This window comes from Callorhinchus milii, unplaced genomic scaffold (assembly GCF_018977255.1).
Source record: "Callorhinchus milii isolate IMCB2004 unplaced genomic scaffold, IMCB_Cmil_1.0 Scaffold16, whole genome shotgun sequence".
Lineage (NCBI taxonomy): Eukaryota > Metazoa > Chordata > Chondrichthyes > Chimaeriformes > Callorhinchidae > Callorhinchus > Callorhinchus milii.
In genome coordinates this window covers 12,485,051-12,501,763 of record NW_024704757.1, presented here as the reverse complement: position 1 = coordinate 12,501,763, position 16,713 = coordinate 12,485,051, and the positions used below count along the sequence as shown (strand labels likewise).

The window sequence follows — 16,713 nt, the reverse complement described above, 5'->3', positions numbered from 1 at the left end:
TCTTGCTTGAGGAAACATTCTCTTGAAATATTTGCAAGATAAATGTTTCAGGAGAATTAAGAATCCTTGCACTGTGGATTTGGACTGCCACGTTCAGTCCTCATTGATAGTATTACACAACAGGCTAAATCATTGGCAGAAATATGCTGTAGTTTGCGCTCTGTAGAGCTTCCAGTCATTACTATCTACTTATAATAATAATTCTTGCATTTGATATAGTGCTTTTCACGTCTCCCAGGCGTCTCAAAGAATATGCTGTAAAGTGAATTGACTATATTTTGTGGGCGAAACGCGGTAATCAAGTGCGCACGGCAGTGTTCCACAGTCGTGGATTGAGTGACCAAATTATTATTTTTTTTTCTTGAGGGATTATTATCAGGCGTGTGGAGTAAGGAAACTTGCCCAAGGTTCTGCCCTGCCGGGAATCAAACCCAGATCTCTCACTTGCGAGGCGAGTTCTCCAACCACTGAGCTACAGGACTCCGCAGTTCAGGTGCTGATCCGTGCAGAGCAGCAAGATCAATGTTCGGGGGATTGTCAACATCTCAGCTGATGTGTCCTCAGCAGATGTGGCAAATGATCAGCTTTGCCTGTTTTATATTCCCTTGATGATCAAATGTACATAATGGAGATTTCTGCAAAATACTGGTGGGCTTGCTGCCAACTGTGGAGTTGCATGCTCTAATGATCTTTTAAGAGTTGAAGGGTAATCCACCTGGTATTAATTATTGTATAATGGTGCAAGCTTGAGCATAACTGCAATGTCCACTCAGTATGTTCCAAAAGTGTAAATAATTGCTCTGTAACAATTGCACTGAAACAGAATCTCCAGCACTAAAGGTAATTTCCGATTAGAGGATACTCGTCTCTTCAGTTAATATAAAAAGCTGCAAAATACTTTTTTAAAATGTTTAAAGTGATAGTCGTGCATGAGTTTGCTCGCTACTCAATAGCTGCATAACCTTCCCTTATGTGTCACATCTACCAGTTTTCCACCATTAGACTTCACATTTGAGGTTTTATTCATTTACACTGGAGCTCGTTATAATCGGTGAAGACAGAAGGCTCACAAACATACAGCCGTGCTTTTGACCTTGCATGTAATCAAACTGCAAACAAATCAAGAAACACTTGTTCTCAACACGGATATTAATTGTTACCTAAAATTTCATAGTGTTAGACAGTTTTGAGAAAACAAAATGTGATTGCTCTCGCATTCATTGAAGAAACAGTCGATCATAAAAGCATCCGCGTTGTGTTGTGTTGCGGTGAATCCAGTCTCCTGATCTTCTCTTGAAGCTTGTTGATGGCACATCTGTTGCATCCTCACCTGGGGATAGTGATGAGAATTGATCTAATTATCCAGTTCAATGTTCCACAGGTCCTTAAGCAGACATGGTTTATTACTAACACAAGAGCAAGAAGGAATTCACCATCACTATTAAATTATAGCACAATGTGAGTTGCTACCTGTTTATTTTGGATTTTGAACTTTTAAAATACCCACAGTTGTTTGAAGTAAGGTTACAATTCCCACGGACAGAATAAAAATGCTGTTCTCAAGCTCAATGGCACCATGAAAGCACAATAAGTCTGTGCCGGTGTTTATACTCTGTAGGAGCCTTCATTTCCTGCTAATCTCTCCCAAACCCTTCTATTCCCTTCTCTCTCTGCAACACTACCACTCTGCATTAGAAAACAATCCAAAGCCAATAAGCAGAAGAGAATTTTTTTTTACCAGTAATGATATTGTAATTGTGTCGCTTCGGGAAAAATTCAGAAATGGTCGCACTGGGTGGCTGTTCTTCTCTGATATTATGCATAGCAGTGTATGATGAGATCCACAATTTCATGTTGTTTTCTGGTGGATTGGTTATTTCTTTCATTGCTGTTCCGCGAATATTATGTACCCGGTTTTCAACACCTATTTGGTGCAAAATGTTGTGCTTTCAGAAAGAAAACGGATAAAAAGTTAAAACAAATAAGTTGACAATTCTTCCACATCATAAGAGATTAACATTGTCAATAGCAAGACTACAGTATGCATTTGTATAATTAAAGTGCAATTCACTGCAAAAGCAAACTATTTTAAATGTGGAACCGCGCAATATGCATCTATTTAAAACATCATTATCTCTACTAATAAATGTTCCAGAACATACTGGTATGATATCCTTCTCGTAATAGGAGTCTTTAGTGAGTGTAGATATGTGCACTTCTTCATCCACATTTAAATCCATATTTATATTGTTACGAGGCAGATAGGGCGTAACTTTATTGAAGCGTTCAACACGTTTACCATCCCAGTCTTTACCAGCATACGACTAGAGAAACAGGAACAAAACAAGTTATTATTATTATTGCGCTGATGCCCTAGTCAACAACAATTTACGCTGAAGTGCTCTCTTGAAAGGAGAATATCTCAACATGCATTACACGTCCTTTACTCTCTTCTATCGCAGTGGGAATCTGAGATGGGAAGGAGAGATGGAGAAGTAATGCAGGACTCTCCCTCAGGGGATGCAGTAAATGTACTGTAGTGTCTCAGAGCGCTTAACAGTGGCGGAGCCTGAATCCGAGCTGGGGAGGTGGTCATAAGCACGGCTGAAGAGGAAGGTTTTCAGGCGGGACTTGAAAAACGAGAGAGGGGGCAAGGCGGAGGGCTTGAGGGAGAGTGTTCCAGAGTTTCAGGGCATAAGTGGCTGAAAGCACGACCTCCGAAGGCGAGGTAGAGGATGCGAGGGACGAGCAGGAGGCCAATGCCAGTCGAGCGGAGGGGCCGGGTAGTGGATTGGGGAGTGATGAGGTCGGAGAGGTATGGAGGTGCCAGAGACTAAAGAGATTTCAACACGGGTGTGAGGATCTTGAAGTTGATCCATTTGCTGATGGGGAGCCAGAACTGATGAGATGTGGGTACGGAGTTTGGTCCAGGTAGGTATGCGGTAAGTATGGTCTGTGGAAGGGGTGGGGTAAAAAGCCTCTGCTCCATGATTTCCTTATTTTAAACACAAAACGTTGCACAATAAACCATCATATAATGTTTATCATATATTGCAGGATAGAAATAAGCAAATTAGCTCATCAAAACTGTTCTGAATTTGTTGAAGATTGTTTCATTTATAGCCAAAACCTAACTAAGTCTCCATCTATTACGTGATCAATATTTATAGTAACTTGATAAAACAATTATGAAGATCTTACTTCACTATAACTGGTTGAATAATCTGCTTCAAAAGGTGTACTTTGCAGTATCAGTGCAGTTTTCCTCACAGATCTTCCTTTAAGAGAATTGGCTGTTTGTTCCTGAGCAACACAGCATTTTTCAGAAGACATTTCCTGAAGCCCAGGTTTCTCCTCTCTCTGGTGAGTTTGAATACTGTTCGTTGCGTTGTCCTGGCCATAGTCAGTTATCACTTCTGCCTTTTCTTGATTTGCCATCAGGTAAAGTGAGCACTGAAACGACAACATAAAAATGCAACTTAATTGTTTCCTATATAATTTTCCCTCACTTCCTTATAAAGGCCGAAACTTTCAGGGTATCAATTAAACTGTATTTTTAAAGACAGTTTATATTTACCAAAAACACTTTTATTTCATTCGAATTTCATACAAATTTCATACAAGCTCATTTTAAATTTATTTCCAGATCATCATACTTTTTCTTCGCTTGATTCAATAATTTAGGTCCCTATGTGCGGTTTATTGCTGGTGCTATGTATAACATATACGGTTATGTTGTCCCTTTTATGTCAGAAAATAATTAAACAGCTGACTGAGCCTGACCGGGGGAGCGGCAGTGGGTGAGTGTAACACTGGGCACAGTACAATATTCTGTGTATCATAACACTGCATAATAATAACAATCCTTGCATTTGATATAGCGCTTTTCACATCTTCTCAACGTCTCAAAGCGCTTCGCGGAATAGACTGTAAAGTGAATTGACTGTATATTTGTGGGCGAACGCGGCAGCCAATTGCGCACAGCAATGTCCCACAGACAGTCGTGGATTGAAAATGACCAATTTATTATTGTTTTTTTTGAGGGATTATCATTAGGCTCTGTGTGGAGTAAGGAAACTTGCCCAAGGTTTCGCCCTCTGCCTGACCCGCCGGGAATACATAGCGCCTTATGTACAACTTATACATATATCAATAGATTGTGTACAGCACAACACCATAACACTCTCACACTAAACATGTAATGGCAATGTATATTGTGGGACACAGTGCTGTGCATAATATATCAGTATATCACACGATATACGGTGGTGTACAATATAACAATATATATTACACCGCAGAGCTCTGTGTGTAACACCGTATAACATGTACCAGACGATATGCAACGCTATGTCGCGGTGTGTACATGTCGCGGTGTGTACATGTGTGTATGTGTGCATGTCGCGGTGTGCACATGTGTGTGTGTGTGTGTGTACATGTGTGTGTGTACATGTCGCGGTGTGTACATGTGTGTGTGTGTACATGTCGCAGTGTGTACATGTGTGTGTGTACATGTGTGTGTGTGTACATGTGTGTGTGTGTACATGTCGCGGTGTGTACATGTGTGTGTGTACATGTCGCGGTGTGTACATGTGTGTGTGTGTACATGTCGCGGTGTGTACATGTGTGTGTGTACATGTCGTGGTGTGTACATGTGTGTGTGTACATGTCGCGGTGTGTGTACATGTGTGTGTGTGTACATGTCGCAGTGTGTACATGTGTGTGTGTACATGTGTGTGTGTGTACATGTGTGTGTGTGTACATGTCGCGGTGTGTACATGTGTGTGTGTACATGTCGCGGTGTGTGTACATGTGTGTGTGTGTACATGTCGCGGTGTGTGTACATGTGTGTGTGTGTACATGTCGCGGTGTGTACATGTGTGTGTGTGTACATGTCGCGGTGTGTACATGTGTGTGTGTGTACATGTCGCGGTGTGTACATGTGTGTGTGTGTACATGTCGCGGTGTGTACGTGTGTGTGTACATGTCGCGGTGTGTACATGTGTGTGTGTGTACATGTCGCGGTGTGTACATGTGTGGGTGTACATGTCGCGGTGTGTACATGTGTGTGTGTACATGTCGCGGTGTGTACATGTGTGTGTGTACATGTCGCGGTGTGTACATGTGTGTGTGTACATGTCGCGGTGTGTACATGTGTGTGTGTACATGTCGCGGTGTGTACATGTGTGTGTGTACATGTCGCGGTGTGTGTATCACCGCCGGGAGAAGCTCTCGGGCCGGCGGGAGGGAGGGGGGGAGAGTCGCCTCGCAACGCACCCGATGCCGGAGGCCGTTGCCATGGCCACAGAGTGTCAGTCAGTCCCGGTGTCAGTCAGTCAGGAGCCGCGCGGTGCGCGGCGGCGCATTGTTACGGGTTCGCGCGTATATATATTCCCGAGTGAGAGAGTGAGAGACACAGAGAGAGAGAGAGGTCACAGACTAAATACCAACAGCGGCCGTGAAGAGGAGGTGTTCGGGCGGTGACAGAGTGGGGGAGGAAGAGGGGGGGAGTGACGTCAGTGGGTCATGACCCCCTCCTCTCGGCCTCAAATCTCGCGGTGAGGAGCGCGGCTGAACGTCCTCTCGCGAGACTCCGGCTTCCCGCCATGCGCCGCGGCGCGCCCCCCCCCCCCCCCTCTCCCTCTCTCTCTTCCGCCATATTGGTGAACAGGTAGGGGCTCCGCGAGGCTCGGCGCCATCCGTCGGATATCGGCGCCATCGCCGGCCCGCGGGCCGCCTCTGCCGGCTCGGCCGCCGGCTCGGGTTCCGGCGGCCCGCGGGGCGGGGGCCTGGGCCGGCGGCGCCAGCGTTTTCCGCCGAAAATACGGCGTTACGAACCGTGCCCCCCCCCCCTCACACACACACACACACACACCATTCCCCCTCCTCCCCCCCAACCGCTCACCCGCGCGCGGCGGCCGTCATGTGGGTTGAAAGTTACGGGTAAAGGCTAAGGCCGTGAGAGAGAGAGAGGGGGGAGAGGAGGGAGAGGGAGAGGTGTTGCTCTCGTCCCAAACCTCTTGGCACCAAATGTCTTGTACCGGGAGAGGAAACGCTCAACTCACACGCGCGCTCTCTCTCTCTCTCTCTCGCGCGCGCTGCCGCCGCCGCCGCTTTTAAGTAGGAAAAGTTTTTTGGACGCGAAGGCCTTAAGGGACGCCGAGTGAGTTTGGGGCTGAGGAGTGACGGTTGATGTGTGGGAGGGGGGGGGATGGGAGGGCAATGGGTGGGGGGGGGGGGTGGGATGTGTGGGGTGGGGGGGATGGGAGGGCAATGGGTGGGGGGGGGGGGGATAGGAGTGGGGGGGATGGGAGGGCAATGGGTGGGGGGGGATGGGATGTGTGGGGTGGGGGGGATGGGAGGGCAATGGGTGGGGGGGGGGATAGGAGGTGGGGGGGATGGGAGGGCAATGGGTGGGGTGGGGGGGTGGGATGTGTGGGGGGGGGGATGGGAGGGCAATGGGTGGGGTGGGGGGGGGATAGGAGGTGGGGGGGGATGGGAGGGCAATGGGTGGGGGGGGATAGGAGGTGGGGGGGGGGGGATGGAGGGCAATGGGTGGGTGGGGGGGGATGGGAGGTGGGGGGGGGGGAATGTGTGGGGTGGGGGGAGGTGTGGAGGGGGGGGGTTGTCCACACAATGCCTTATCCTCTCCGGCTTCGTACCTCAAATCTGCTGCTCTCTCTGTGTGACGGTCAAAACCCCCACAGGTCTCAGGGAGGGGAGGGCGGTGGTAAAGAGATGCACATTATAGTGGCAGCCGACCCACAGAGTTTTGAGTGGTGGCAGCTGAAATCGTGGCGAGTTGGGTGTCATTGAGCGGTGGTCCTGACGTGTAAAGAGAGCGGCTTTTCTCCTCTGCCCCCTTCCAGGCATCATGGTGCAGATGAACGTTCTCGCCAGTGCCCTCCGGAGCATCAATAACGCAGAGAAACGTGGAAAACGCCAGGTTCTCATTCGGCCGTGCTCCAAAGTGATCGTGAGGTTCCTGACTGTGATGATGAAGCACGGTAATGTGCTCTTGTTAACTCATCGGTTGCGCGGCGCGGTCAGTTGGACCCGTGTGGCCGTAACACGGGCCCCGTTGCGAATGATCTTGTGGGGTTTCGAAAAGCCAAAGGTTGCGCGGGCGTCGTTCGAACCTTCAAAAGCATTCCCTCGTCCTGTAACGGAGCTTCTCGGTTCGGACGCTTATTAAAACGGTAACGACAAACGGTGAGGAAGTGAAAATTCAGCCCAAATTTGATTGCTGCCTATGCACTGCACATCCAGTAAAAGGTCACGGTTAGTTTTAAAGATTTTTCTGAGCTAATGTCAATCTGACGTTTGGCTGTATTATTAAGTTTTGAGTTAGATGGGGTTGCCCAATAAAACAACAACTTACACTTCCACAGTGTCCTTCAAGTTGAGAAGACGTCCCAGGGCGCTGGACAGTCTGGGGTTTTTCAACCCGAGTGGGGGTGGGAGGGTGCCACAGGCACTATTGAAGAGGAAGGCCTTCAGATGGGACTTGAAGGATGCACAAGTGGGGGTGAAGTGGAGGGGTTGCGGAATAGAGTTCCAGAGTGTGGGGACAGAGATCCTGAATGCCCAATAGTGGGGGGACCTGAAACAGGCGTTCGGTATCCGCTGGGCGGAAAACAACAAATTACATTTGTAAAGCGCCTTTTGTGTCAGGAGGACAGGCTGATATGGAGTTAGGAGGTTGGACAGTTAGTGGAGAGCAATATATTACATAATCCAATGTTTTTTTAAAAAAAAATATTTTACATGGTGGCCCACAAATTAATGGCTTTTACTTTCTTTTGCAGGTTACATTGGTGAGTTTGAGATTATTGATGATCACAGAAGTGGAAAGATTGTCGTTAATCTCACTGGCAGACTGAACAAGGTAATGTATAGAAGTTCTCACTTAATGCCATTCATGCCATTGTATGAATCTGAGCTGCATCATTGTATTATTATCAAATTAAAGTGTAAATCTGATTTTCTTTAGTGTGGTCATATTTTGGAACTTTGAATGTTCCTTGGTCACTGAATTGTGAAATTGTGCTTTTAAGATCTTGTGCCTTTTCTCTAAAAAAAATTATTCTCTTCCTGCCCCCTAAGAATTTGCTAACCAGTATCTGACATTGTCTGTGACTACTTTGCAATTACTTTGGCAACTGCTGAAACCTTGAATACCTCTCTTGCCTTTCCTTGCTAAAAACTGGTCCATCCCTAATGTTAATTCATATACAGGTCAGTCCAGTACTTCACCATGTATAGTGGTGTAGATTATTTGCTTTGTGGAATTTCTAGAGAAAGCTTTGAATCAGTATTTAATTTGGGTTGCTTTCATTTAGGCTAGTATATCTTTTTTTCTGAAACCATTCACGATGAGTATAAAATTCAAGGTGTAGTGTGGCCTGAAGAATGTTGTTAAGTGCAATATATTTTTGAATTGCTTGGAAAAATTATAAGGCCTGATCTGATTTTTTTGGTGTGTTGTGGTCTTAGAATCTGTTGTATGGAGGTGCATCATATACATTGACTTTTTTTCCCATTCTTCCTTAATAGTGTGGTGTCATTAGCCCCAGATTCAATGTTCCACTCACTGGTCTAGAAAAGTGGCAAACTAATCTCCTGCCTTCCCGTCAGTTTGGGTAAGTTTATTGTGTGAACTTGAATATTAAAACGTGAAAAGGGGCCTTCCTTAATCGGTGGAGAATATTATTGCTATGAAAGTGTGACTTGTATTTTGGTTTACACACAGTTTCGCCCACAAAACATTCATTCAATTCACTTTACAGTATATTCTGTGAAGCACTTTGATACATGTTGAAGACATGATAAGATGCTATATCAAATGCAACGATTATTATCATATGTTCTACGATAGAATGTACATGTTCTGAAGCTGTTTCTCAAGTGAAAGCTTTAATGATTCCCTAATTCTAAGATTTCTTTATTAAACTGCTTTTGTTTATCAATGCTTGTAAATGTTAGAAATCAATTACTATAAGCTATTCAGTGTTTGTTTTTAAAGGATTAAGATCATTCTTTTATTATTTTAACAGGATTAAACTAGTGGCAATGTTGTATGAGTGTATGTATATAGCTTCCCTATTATTGCTGATCAGTCAGTTCTTTAGTGTTGCAAATGTGTCAAGTTTCCCCCTTAAAGAAATGTAGAACTGGTAGTTACTAATTACATGACTTCAGCATATGAAATAACTCTCCTGTCTTTCAACATTGTTGCATGGCAAAATAAAATCTAAATAGTTGAGGTGGTTTGCACTAATTATGAGGGAGTGTCTTCTATGTAAAATTCTGTGGTTTCGGAGAGGATCTGCTGGTGGGGTTTAGCCATAATGCTGATAATGGATACTGAGGCCCAAATGAGCTGTTTCAGCTTAAAGCACTCAGGCAATATTGTATTTCAAATAGCTCGTAGTACAGAATTTTGTTGCCCGTTTCCTGAAGGGACTTCCTTCGTTGGCCCTGGCTCGGCACAAAATTCTGCCAGCACTCAGACACTTCCTTGGTGAGGGGTGCCATATAAATGCAGGTTGTAATGATATTAATGACTGAAAATGTGAAAGCAGGAAAGCTAACATTCAAAGTAAGATATGAACCTAATTTAAAAGAAACATTTAGAGAATTATAATAACTACTTCGTTAGACAAAATTGAGTAGGAATATCTGCTCAGGTGCAAATTGGCTGCCAGCTTGCCATACACAACGCACTCACTATATTTTACCGTCTAACCCGTGAAGAGCTTTGAGATATTTTGCTGGTGTGACCCAGTGCTATATCAAGTGCAACAATTATCAGCTGTGAATGTGGGTATGTTGCTGATATCTAAATATTGGTGGTCAGTTGTAATATTGTAACCTTGTGAGGATAGTTCATGGTAAATTATTTGATTTACTTATATATTTCAAAGTCACGGAACATTAATCTGAAAGGTTTATGCACAGTTCTAAAGCATTAGCGGTATTCTGCACAAGCTAACCAAAATCTGTTAAATTTCGAGTTGAAATTTCTACTTGTAACTAGTAGTCTTGGGGGGGAAAAATAGTGCCTGAAAAGTTAGGGTAGTTATTTGTGAAAGACTTGTAAAGAGTCTGAACTAAACTGTTGGCCTTGATAGTCTCAAAATGTGGACTGCTCTTAAAATTCAGTGAACTTTTCAAAAGCCATGTTTTCCTTCAGTTAAATGTCAATGCTATATATAAATTCGTTACTTGGGATCAAGAAAAATCGGCTTGTAATAATTTAATTCTTTCTGTATTTGTTTTGGGAAAAAAACACACAATGTCTGAAGCATTGTTTGATTTGTCTCCATGAGCCAGAAACAGGCTGGCTACATAATAATTATAATAATAATCCTTAACTTTGATATAGTGCTTTATCAAGTTTTTGAGATGTCTCATGATGGCAAATTGCTCATGACCTGAAATTTATTTTCTAACCTAATTATTAACAAAACTGTTTTTGATTCATGGCTGTCTGAGAGATTTATAAGACAGTTTGTCAACGCTAAAAATAGCCTTTTTATTCAATTATTAAAAGAGGTGACATCAGCCACCTCTTATTTCTTGCTTCTGTCAAATTTATGCGTCATGTTAATCACTTCTTTCCTCCTCTGCCCCTCAACACACTGACTGTTAACAGGTAGCGATGATGTAAACCTTGTCCTTGATGTTTTCAATGTTTTTCACTGCTTTCCAGGTTCATCGTTATTACCACTTCAGCTGGCATCATGGACCACGAAGAAGCCAAGCGAAAACACACAGGGGGGAAAATGCTTGGATTCTTTTTCTAAATGTATGAAAAACGGCTGTAATAAAAGATTTCAAACTATATTCTGTGTCTTAATTGGTGTCCCAATAGCCAGTTTGTTTTTTCCACTCTGAAGAAGTGGGGGAAATGACTCAAAACGGCATTTGGCTATGTAAATGGTGAATTAATGCCCTGGATCTAGCTATTCACAAGAAATCTTGTAACTGAAATGTGCACATTTTTATGCAGGGACTACATTTTCATATGGTCACCCATTATTTTTTTCTTGTAAAACCAGCTCTGGTGGTCGACTGAAAGCGGACCAGAGCCCTCCTTCCTTGCAGCAAATTTTCGTGTTTCCTATGCGGTTTAGCTGGTTAGACTCCAGCAGTACCTCAACGCACACTTTGGGGTCCCCAAGCCTTGGCTCTTGACAACCTGCACCTAATGCTTTCTGAAATTAGGTAATTGGGGGGTGTTCCACCAGGGACAAAGTGCATTCCATTCCAATAAATATCTGGAATTTCCATGTATAGGTGAGATAGGGTCGCAGAGCCTGGTGCGGGAGAGGACCTGCAGAATTCTGGATGATCTGTAACCTGGAGAGGAGTTGGGGAGGCCGACAAGGAAGGAGTTTGCATCGTCAAGCCTGGATGTTATGAATGTGTGTATGATGGTTTCGGTATGCAGTATGAGACAGTGGTGGAGCCGGGCGATGTTGTAGATGCGGGGGAAGGCAGAGCGGGTCCTGGTACGGACAGTTGAGGGCCAAGCCAGATGCCGAGGTCCCAGACTGGCTTAGTAAGGTGGAGTGTGCATTCACTCCACCTTACGCCCAACTGAACAAATAAAATTTAGTTTGCTTCCGGCATAATGCATTCTCGTTCGCAAAAAGTTTTTCCCTAATTAATTGCCATAGAAAATTCTATTTTTTTTAAAAAAAAAGCATTGTAAGGTAAACAAATCATGTAGGGTCCTCACAAAACAATCGTATTTTACAGGTTCCTGGTTGGAGACCAGCAACTGGTTATCAAAGACTCACAGAGATCTCTTACTCTTCTGCCAATGTTAATTGAATGTGAGAGAGATCCACGGGGAAAGGAATGAACATGTTCCACTTTAATCCTGTCACTGGTTGAAGGGAGAAATTAGGACAAGGTAAGGTGCAGGAGATGATATGTACCACTAGATGATGCTGTAAAATCATTCTGTAAAAATGCAGTTGTGAGCGAAATAATGTTCTGAAATTCACTGTTACGAATATTTTTCTGAGGGAAAAGTGTCAAGTAGAGAAGTGTGTTTTAAAAGTGCACTGTAAATAATAATAATAATCCTTGCATGTGATATAGTGCCTTGTCATGCCTTTGAGACATCTGAAAGCGCTTCACAGAATACACTGTGAAGCGAAATGCTAAAAAGCAATGTAAATTTGCACTCCAAGACACCACCCCGTGTGAAGAGTGCGATATAAATGCAAGTGTTGTTGAATTAGATGCACTGTTTTTGAAGAGATTTTAAAAACTTACAAAAGTACAAACTTATCAAACCACCGATCCATAAAATACACAACAGCGTCATACATACACCTGCACCTGTTGATGAGATTGTAAAAGTTATCACCTCAAGAAAATCAGGATTGACCACAACTGAAAAGAAAAACTATGGAGTGCATGTAAAGTGAACGGGAGAGGATCAGCACTCATGATGGGAATGGGTTCTCAAGGATTGAGTTGCTCAATAATTGTACTTCATGGAACTTATTAGATATCCCCAGGGAGAAGCCCAGCTCCAGTCTTCAACAACAACAACAACAACAAATTACATTTGTGTAGCGCCTTTCACGTCAGGAGGATGTCCCAAGGCGCTGGACAGTCCAGAGTTTCAGACCCGAACTGGGGGTTGGGATCGGGAAGGGTGGAGGCCAGGGAGGGAAGCAGGGTAATCAAAAGCACGGTCGAAGAGGAGGGTCTTGAGATGGGTCTTGAAGGAGGCGAGGGAGGGGGCAAGGCGGAGGGACTACGGGATGGAGTTCCAGAGGGTGAGGGCAGAGTGGCTGAAGGCCCACCCAACAATGCTGAGGCGGGAATGTGAAGCAGGCTGGAGCCGGCAGGATGGTAGGGGGTTAGGGGGTCGCACCCGTGCTTTAAGGGAGCAAAGGTGTTTGGAGTACCATGGTGACTTTCGTGAATAGGAGATGGTTCGGCAAGAGAGGGGAGCAAGGGAATCGAGGGTGGAGGAAAGGGAGGCGTTCGGGGGAGAGGGAAGATAGGAGGGTGGAGATGTCGGGGATGAAGGTGGGGGAGGGCTTAGGGGGGTTGGTAGATAAGGAGAATTTTGAGGGAAAGGTTGGAAGGGTGATAGAGGGTAAGTTGGTCAAAGGAGGGGAAGGTTCCAGAGGAGTAAGAGGATAGGCCGAGCGGGGACCGGGAGGTGAGAGCCACACCGCCACCACAGCGATTAGGTCGAGGGGTATAATGGAAGGTGTAGCTGAGTTGTGACCTGTCGGGGAAGGTGTCGCCTGGAATGATCCAGGTTTCAGTGAGGGCGGGAATGTCAATGTTTTCGTCGACAACGCGGTCGTGGATGGTGAGTGTTTTGTTGGAGAGGGAGCGGATGTTTTTGTAGGCCGATGCGGAGGGGACAGTTGGTGGCGGAACATGGGGGGCGAGGGGGAGGACTGACAGGGAAGGTGGGGATATGGATGAGGGAGAGAGGTTGACCCCCGTGGTCAGGGACCTATGGGCCTCGTGTCGAGAATGGAGGATAGGGAAGTTGGACAGCCAGCAGCGTCTGCCACGGAGGGCCTGATGGAGGATTCGCAGGCTGGAGCAGAGGGAGGCTGTGGGATGGTTGAGCAGGGATAGGAGTCGGGGAGGGCGGTGGGAGAGGAGGACAAGTGGAAGTAATGGAGGGCGGAGGACAGGCGTGGGAGCATTTTGGTCAGTGGCGGCAGCCAAAATGCGCATGCCAAGACTAAGCGAACAGCGGGGGTTGGGAGAGGGAGGTGGTTAGCGAGGCATGGTTAGCCTGCTGGGGTGGATCACTACGGGGAGTGGGGGGAAATGTTATGGTCCCAGTGAGTCCAGGCTGAGAGATTGCACGAAAGAATTCCTCAAAAGAAGTCAATACAGTTACTTGGGGCTGTGACTGTGTAAATGAATTTTCAAAAAACCTTTAGGTGATAATTCCTTTCTGATACACAGCGCGTTGGAGGAAAATGTCCTTTTATTGTTATTCTTTATTCTTTATTTCCATTTAAATTGATTCCAATCGTGAACACTTTTTTTTCTTAATGGGAAAGCGTTATTCTATTGCGGAATTGATCTTCGTTGAGGCAGTAATAATGATTAGCTGTAAGAACCAAATATTTCTCACATTAGAGACTTGAATTATTCTACTTAAGAATTGGCTATTTCATCAGACTGTATTTCTATGTGGTTGCATCTTTATATCAGGATATTTAGTTGCTTGTCGTCTGCAATAACATTCAAAGTTAGGCTTTTAATTGCTCAAAAAGAGAGAAAAAAAATCATACTATCTAAATGAGTAATTCTACGACATTGTTCATGCAGCTTTTAATTATGTGCTATATTCCAGCTGGAGTTTTGCATCATGTGTTTACTGAATATGTAATTTTACAAGTCACTTAGCAATTTCATTTCATTATTTTGCCCCCTTGTGCAGGAATTTAATCTGCAAATGAAAAAAGAAATATCCCTCCCCCCTTGGTATGAACAATTCCCTTTGAACAGATGTTGTTTATCTTGTACATTTGTTTGCCTACTGTGTGTTCATTGATGCGCAATAGAGTTGGGTGGGTGCTTTTCATACATATGAGGCCTTGTATTTGAGATGAGGCAATTTATGATGACTTACCGTGTGTGAAAAATGGAAGTCCAGGGGGTGGGGAGGGAGAGGTAAGGCTACTTTGTGTGTGTTGTTAACAGCATCTTGCAGATTTCGGTATAGGTGCAATGTGATAAAGGTTGTGTGCAAATGGGCTGAAACGAACAATTGTACCAATGATTGAGGTACGAATCAAATAAAGGGAATCAGTGCCTTATGTTCCTATTAGTAAAATAGTGTACTTCAATACAATTCCGTTTTGTTTCCAATGGTTGACAGAATGTGGATGAGTAGCATATTGATGTGTTCAGAGGCAGTGTGCGTCAGTGCCAATGATTTTCTCTCACATTCGTGCGTGGTGCAGGGTGTTAAAGAAACCGGTTTTTCGTGTTGCCGCGTTCCGAATATGCACACTGGGAAATGAATGCGAGTATAAAATTCTTGTTCAGAGAAGATGGTTTCGTTCCCATTATTTCTTGGGATTCACACCCGGTTCTTTCCGCAAGCTGCAGATTATACAGAACTCGTGTTCCCTCCCGCATCAGGTTCTGGGAACCTATCACCCCCGTTCTTGTCCGGCTTCACTGGCTCCCCATTCCTCATAGAATCGAGTACAAAAACCTTCAAGGCCCTTCACGGTCTTGCTCCCGCCTACCTCTCTGACCTCGTAACCCCACATCAGCCTGTCCGTTCCCTCCGCTCGACGGACACCAGCCTGCTTCAGGTCTCCCGCACTTCCCACCCCACTGTTGGCGGTCGGGCATTCAGCATCTCTGCCTCCACCCTCTGGAACTCTATCCCGCAATCCCTCCACCTCACCCCTTGTCTTGCCTCCTTCAAGTCCCATTTTAAGACCTTCCTCTTCAACTGTGATTTTGGGCCACCCTCCTCCCCTTCTGACCCTAACTCCCAGCTCGGATCCGAAACCCCTGATTGTCCAGCGCCCTGGGACGTCCTTCCGACGTGAAAGACACTATACAAGTGTAATTTGTTGTTGTCAGTTTGGGTATATTTTCCTGCAATATGCAAGGTTACATATTTAGTGAACAACTTTGAGAATTCAGACTTGAACCAAGGGTTTGGAAATCAAGACCATCTTGAAAACAATTGACAGGTGGCAAGGTAAGACTGAATCATTTGTGAAGGAGTTATGCCGGAATAAGGCACTGTAAATTGAATAAAAGATTAGAATGAATTATTTGTAGTCAAACAAACATGTTCAGAAAACTGTTTTAATTAGTTAATGCCTTGGCAATGCATTTCGCACTCCAATAACCCTCACAGGGTTGCCTGCCAAACAAATTTGGGGCTCAGCCATGTTCTGCATCCCTGATGTATTGGTGCCTTGTTCAATGCAGTATTCTCCAAGAGTTTCTAAGTTTTCATTTAGTTGTTTTCTGAATCTTTGGCCATCTTTTCAACTTGCAATCTTTGCATAGTCATAGTACAGTCAGCATTATATAATAATCCTTGAATTTGATACAGCGCCTTATCACGTCGTCGAGACGTCAAAGCACTTCACAGGATACACTGTGAAGGGGATTGACTGCATTTTGTGGGTGAAACTCAGCAGCCATGTCCCACAAACAGCTACTGAGTGAGTTTTATTTGGGTACCCAATAAGTGCAAAATGGAGTTACTGTGTGCCTAATGAATACAGCATATACGTGTCTTCTATTCTTGTTCTGGAGACCTTATATATGTACAAAGAACAGGTCCAATGGAATGCGTCCAAAAAATATTTAGGAGGATGAGAGTAGAATTTGGAGGATCTGTTTGCTGAGATTTTTCATTTTCAATTCAAGATTGGAAGGAAGTCTGGCTGTTATGGTAAAATATTTTTTCCACGTATTGAATAGGGTGATTGAGTGGTTTCTGGTATAAGAAATCCAGTACACTTGGCGTTATTTGCAGAGCATGAAACATCAGTGAAAATGTAGCAGTAGGAGGTCAGCCTAAGCCATTGATCCCAACTTCTGAAAGAACCTATAAATTACAGGAAAGATGTTTGTTCCTATTGCTACACTAAGCCTTTTGGTGCACATAAGCTCAAAGTCTGGGCCATGGTTCGATTTGTTCTCATGTGGATGGTTCCTTTTCAT

The 16,713-nt window shown here is 44.6% G+C and overlaps 2 protein-coding genes across 2 annotated transcripts; one reads left to right on the top strand and one right to left on the bottom strand.

Annotated features, from left to right (window-relative positions):
• Window positions 1-998: 998 nt before the first annotated feature.
• On the bottom strand, window positions 999-5,470 carry LOC103178797. The gene is made up of 5 exons (XM_042341095.1): window positions 5,448-5,470; window positions 3,202-3,453; window positions 2,163-2,324; window positions 1,739-1,946; window positions 999-1,330 (listed from the first exon to the last, which is right to left on the bottom strand). Exons 2-5 carry the CDS (start codon window positions 3,436-3,438, stop codon window positions 1,218-1,220), a joined length of 720 nt encoding a protein of 239 aa, XP_042197029.1. The 5' UTR covers window positions 3,439-3,453; window positions 5,448-5,470; the 3' UTR covers window positions 999-1,217.
• Window positions 5,471-5,638: 168 nt separating this feature from the next.
• Window positions 5,639-10,846, top strand: rps15a (ribosomal protein S15a). The gene is made up of 5 exons (XM_042341246.1): window positions 5,639-5,671; window positions 6,870-7,007; window positions 7,809-7,888; window positions 8,557-8,642; window positions 10,715-10,846. The coding sequence occupies exons 2-5, from the start codon at window positions 6,875-6,877 to the stop codon at window positions 10,806-10,808; spliced, it is 393 nt and encodes a 130-aa protein (XP_042197180.1). The 5' UTR covers window positions 5,639-5,671; window positions 6,870-6,874; the 3' UTR covers window positions 10,809-10,846.
• The last annotated feature ends 5,867 nt before the right edge of the window (window positions 10,847-16,713 follow it).

Coding starts and splice junctions, on each gene's coding strand:
- LOC103178797 (XM_042341095.1), bottom strand. CDS start 3,438: ATGGCAAATCAAGAAAAGGCAGAAGTGATAACTGACTATGGCCAGGAC. Junction 2,325..3,201: donor ATTCAACCAGTTATAGTGAA/GTAAGATCTTCA, acceptor CTGTTTCTCTAG/TCGTATGCTGGTAAAGACTG. Junction 1,947..2,162: donor ACGAGAAGGATATCATACCA/GTATGTTCTGGA, acceptor TCTTTCTGAAAG/CACAACATTTTGCACCAAAT.
- rps15a (XM_042341246.1), top strand. CDS start 6,875: ATGGTGCAGATGAACGTTCTCGCCAGTGCCCTCCGGAGCATCAATAAC. Junction 7,008..7,808: donor GACTGTGATGATGAAGCACG/GTAATGTGCTCT, acceptor TTTCTTTTGCAG/GTTACATTGGTGAGTTTGAG. Junction 7,889..8,556: donor TCACTGGCAGACTGAACAAG/GTAATGTATAGA, acceptor CTTCCTTAATAG/TGTGGTGTCATTAGCCCCAG.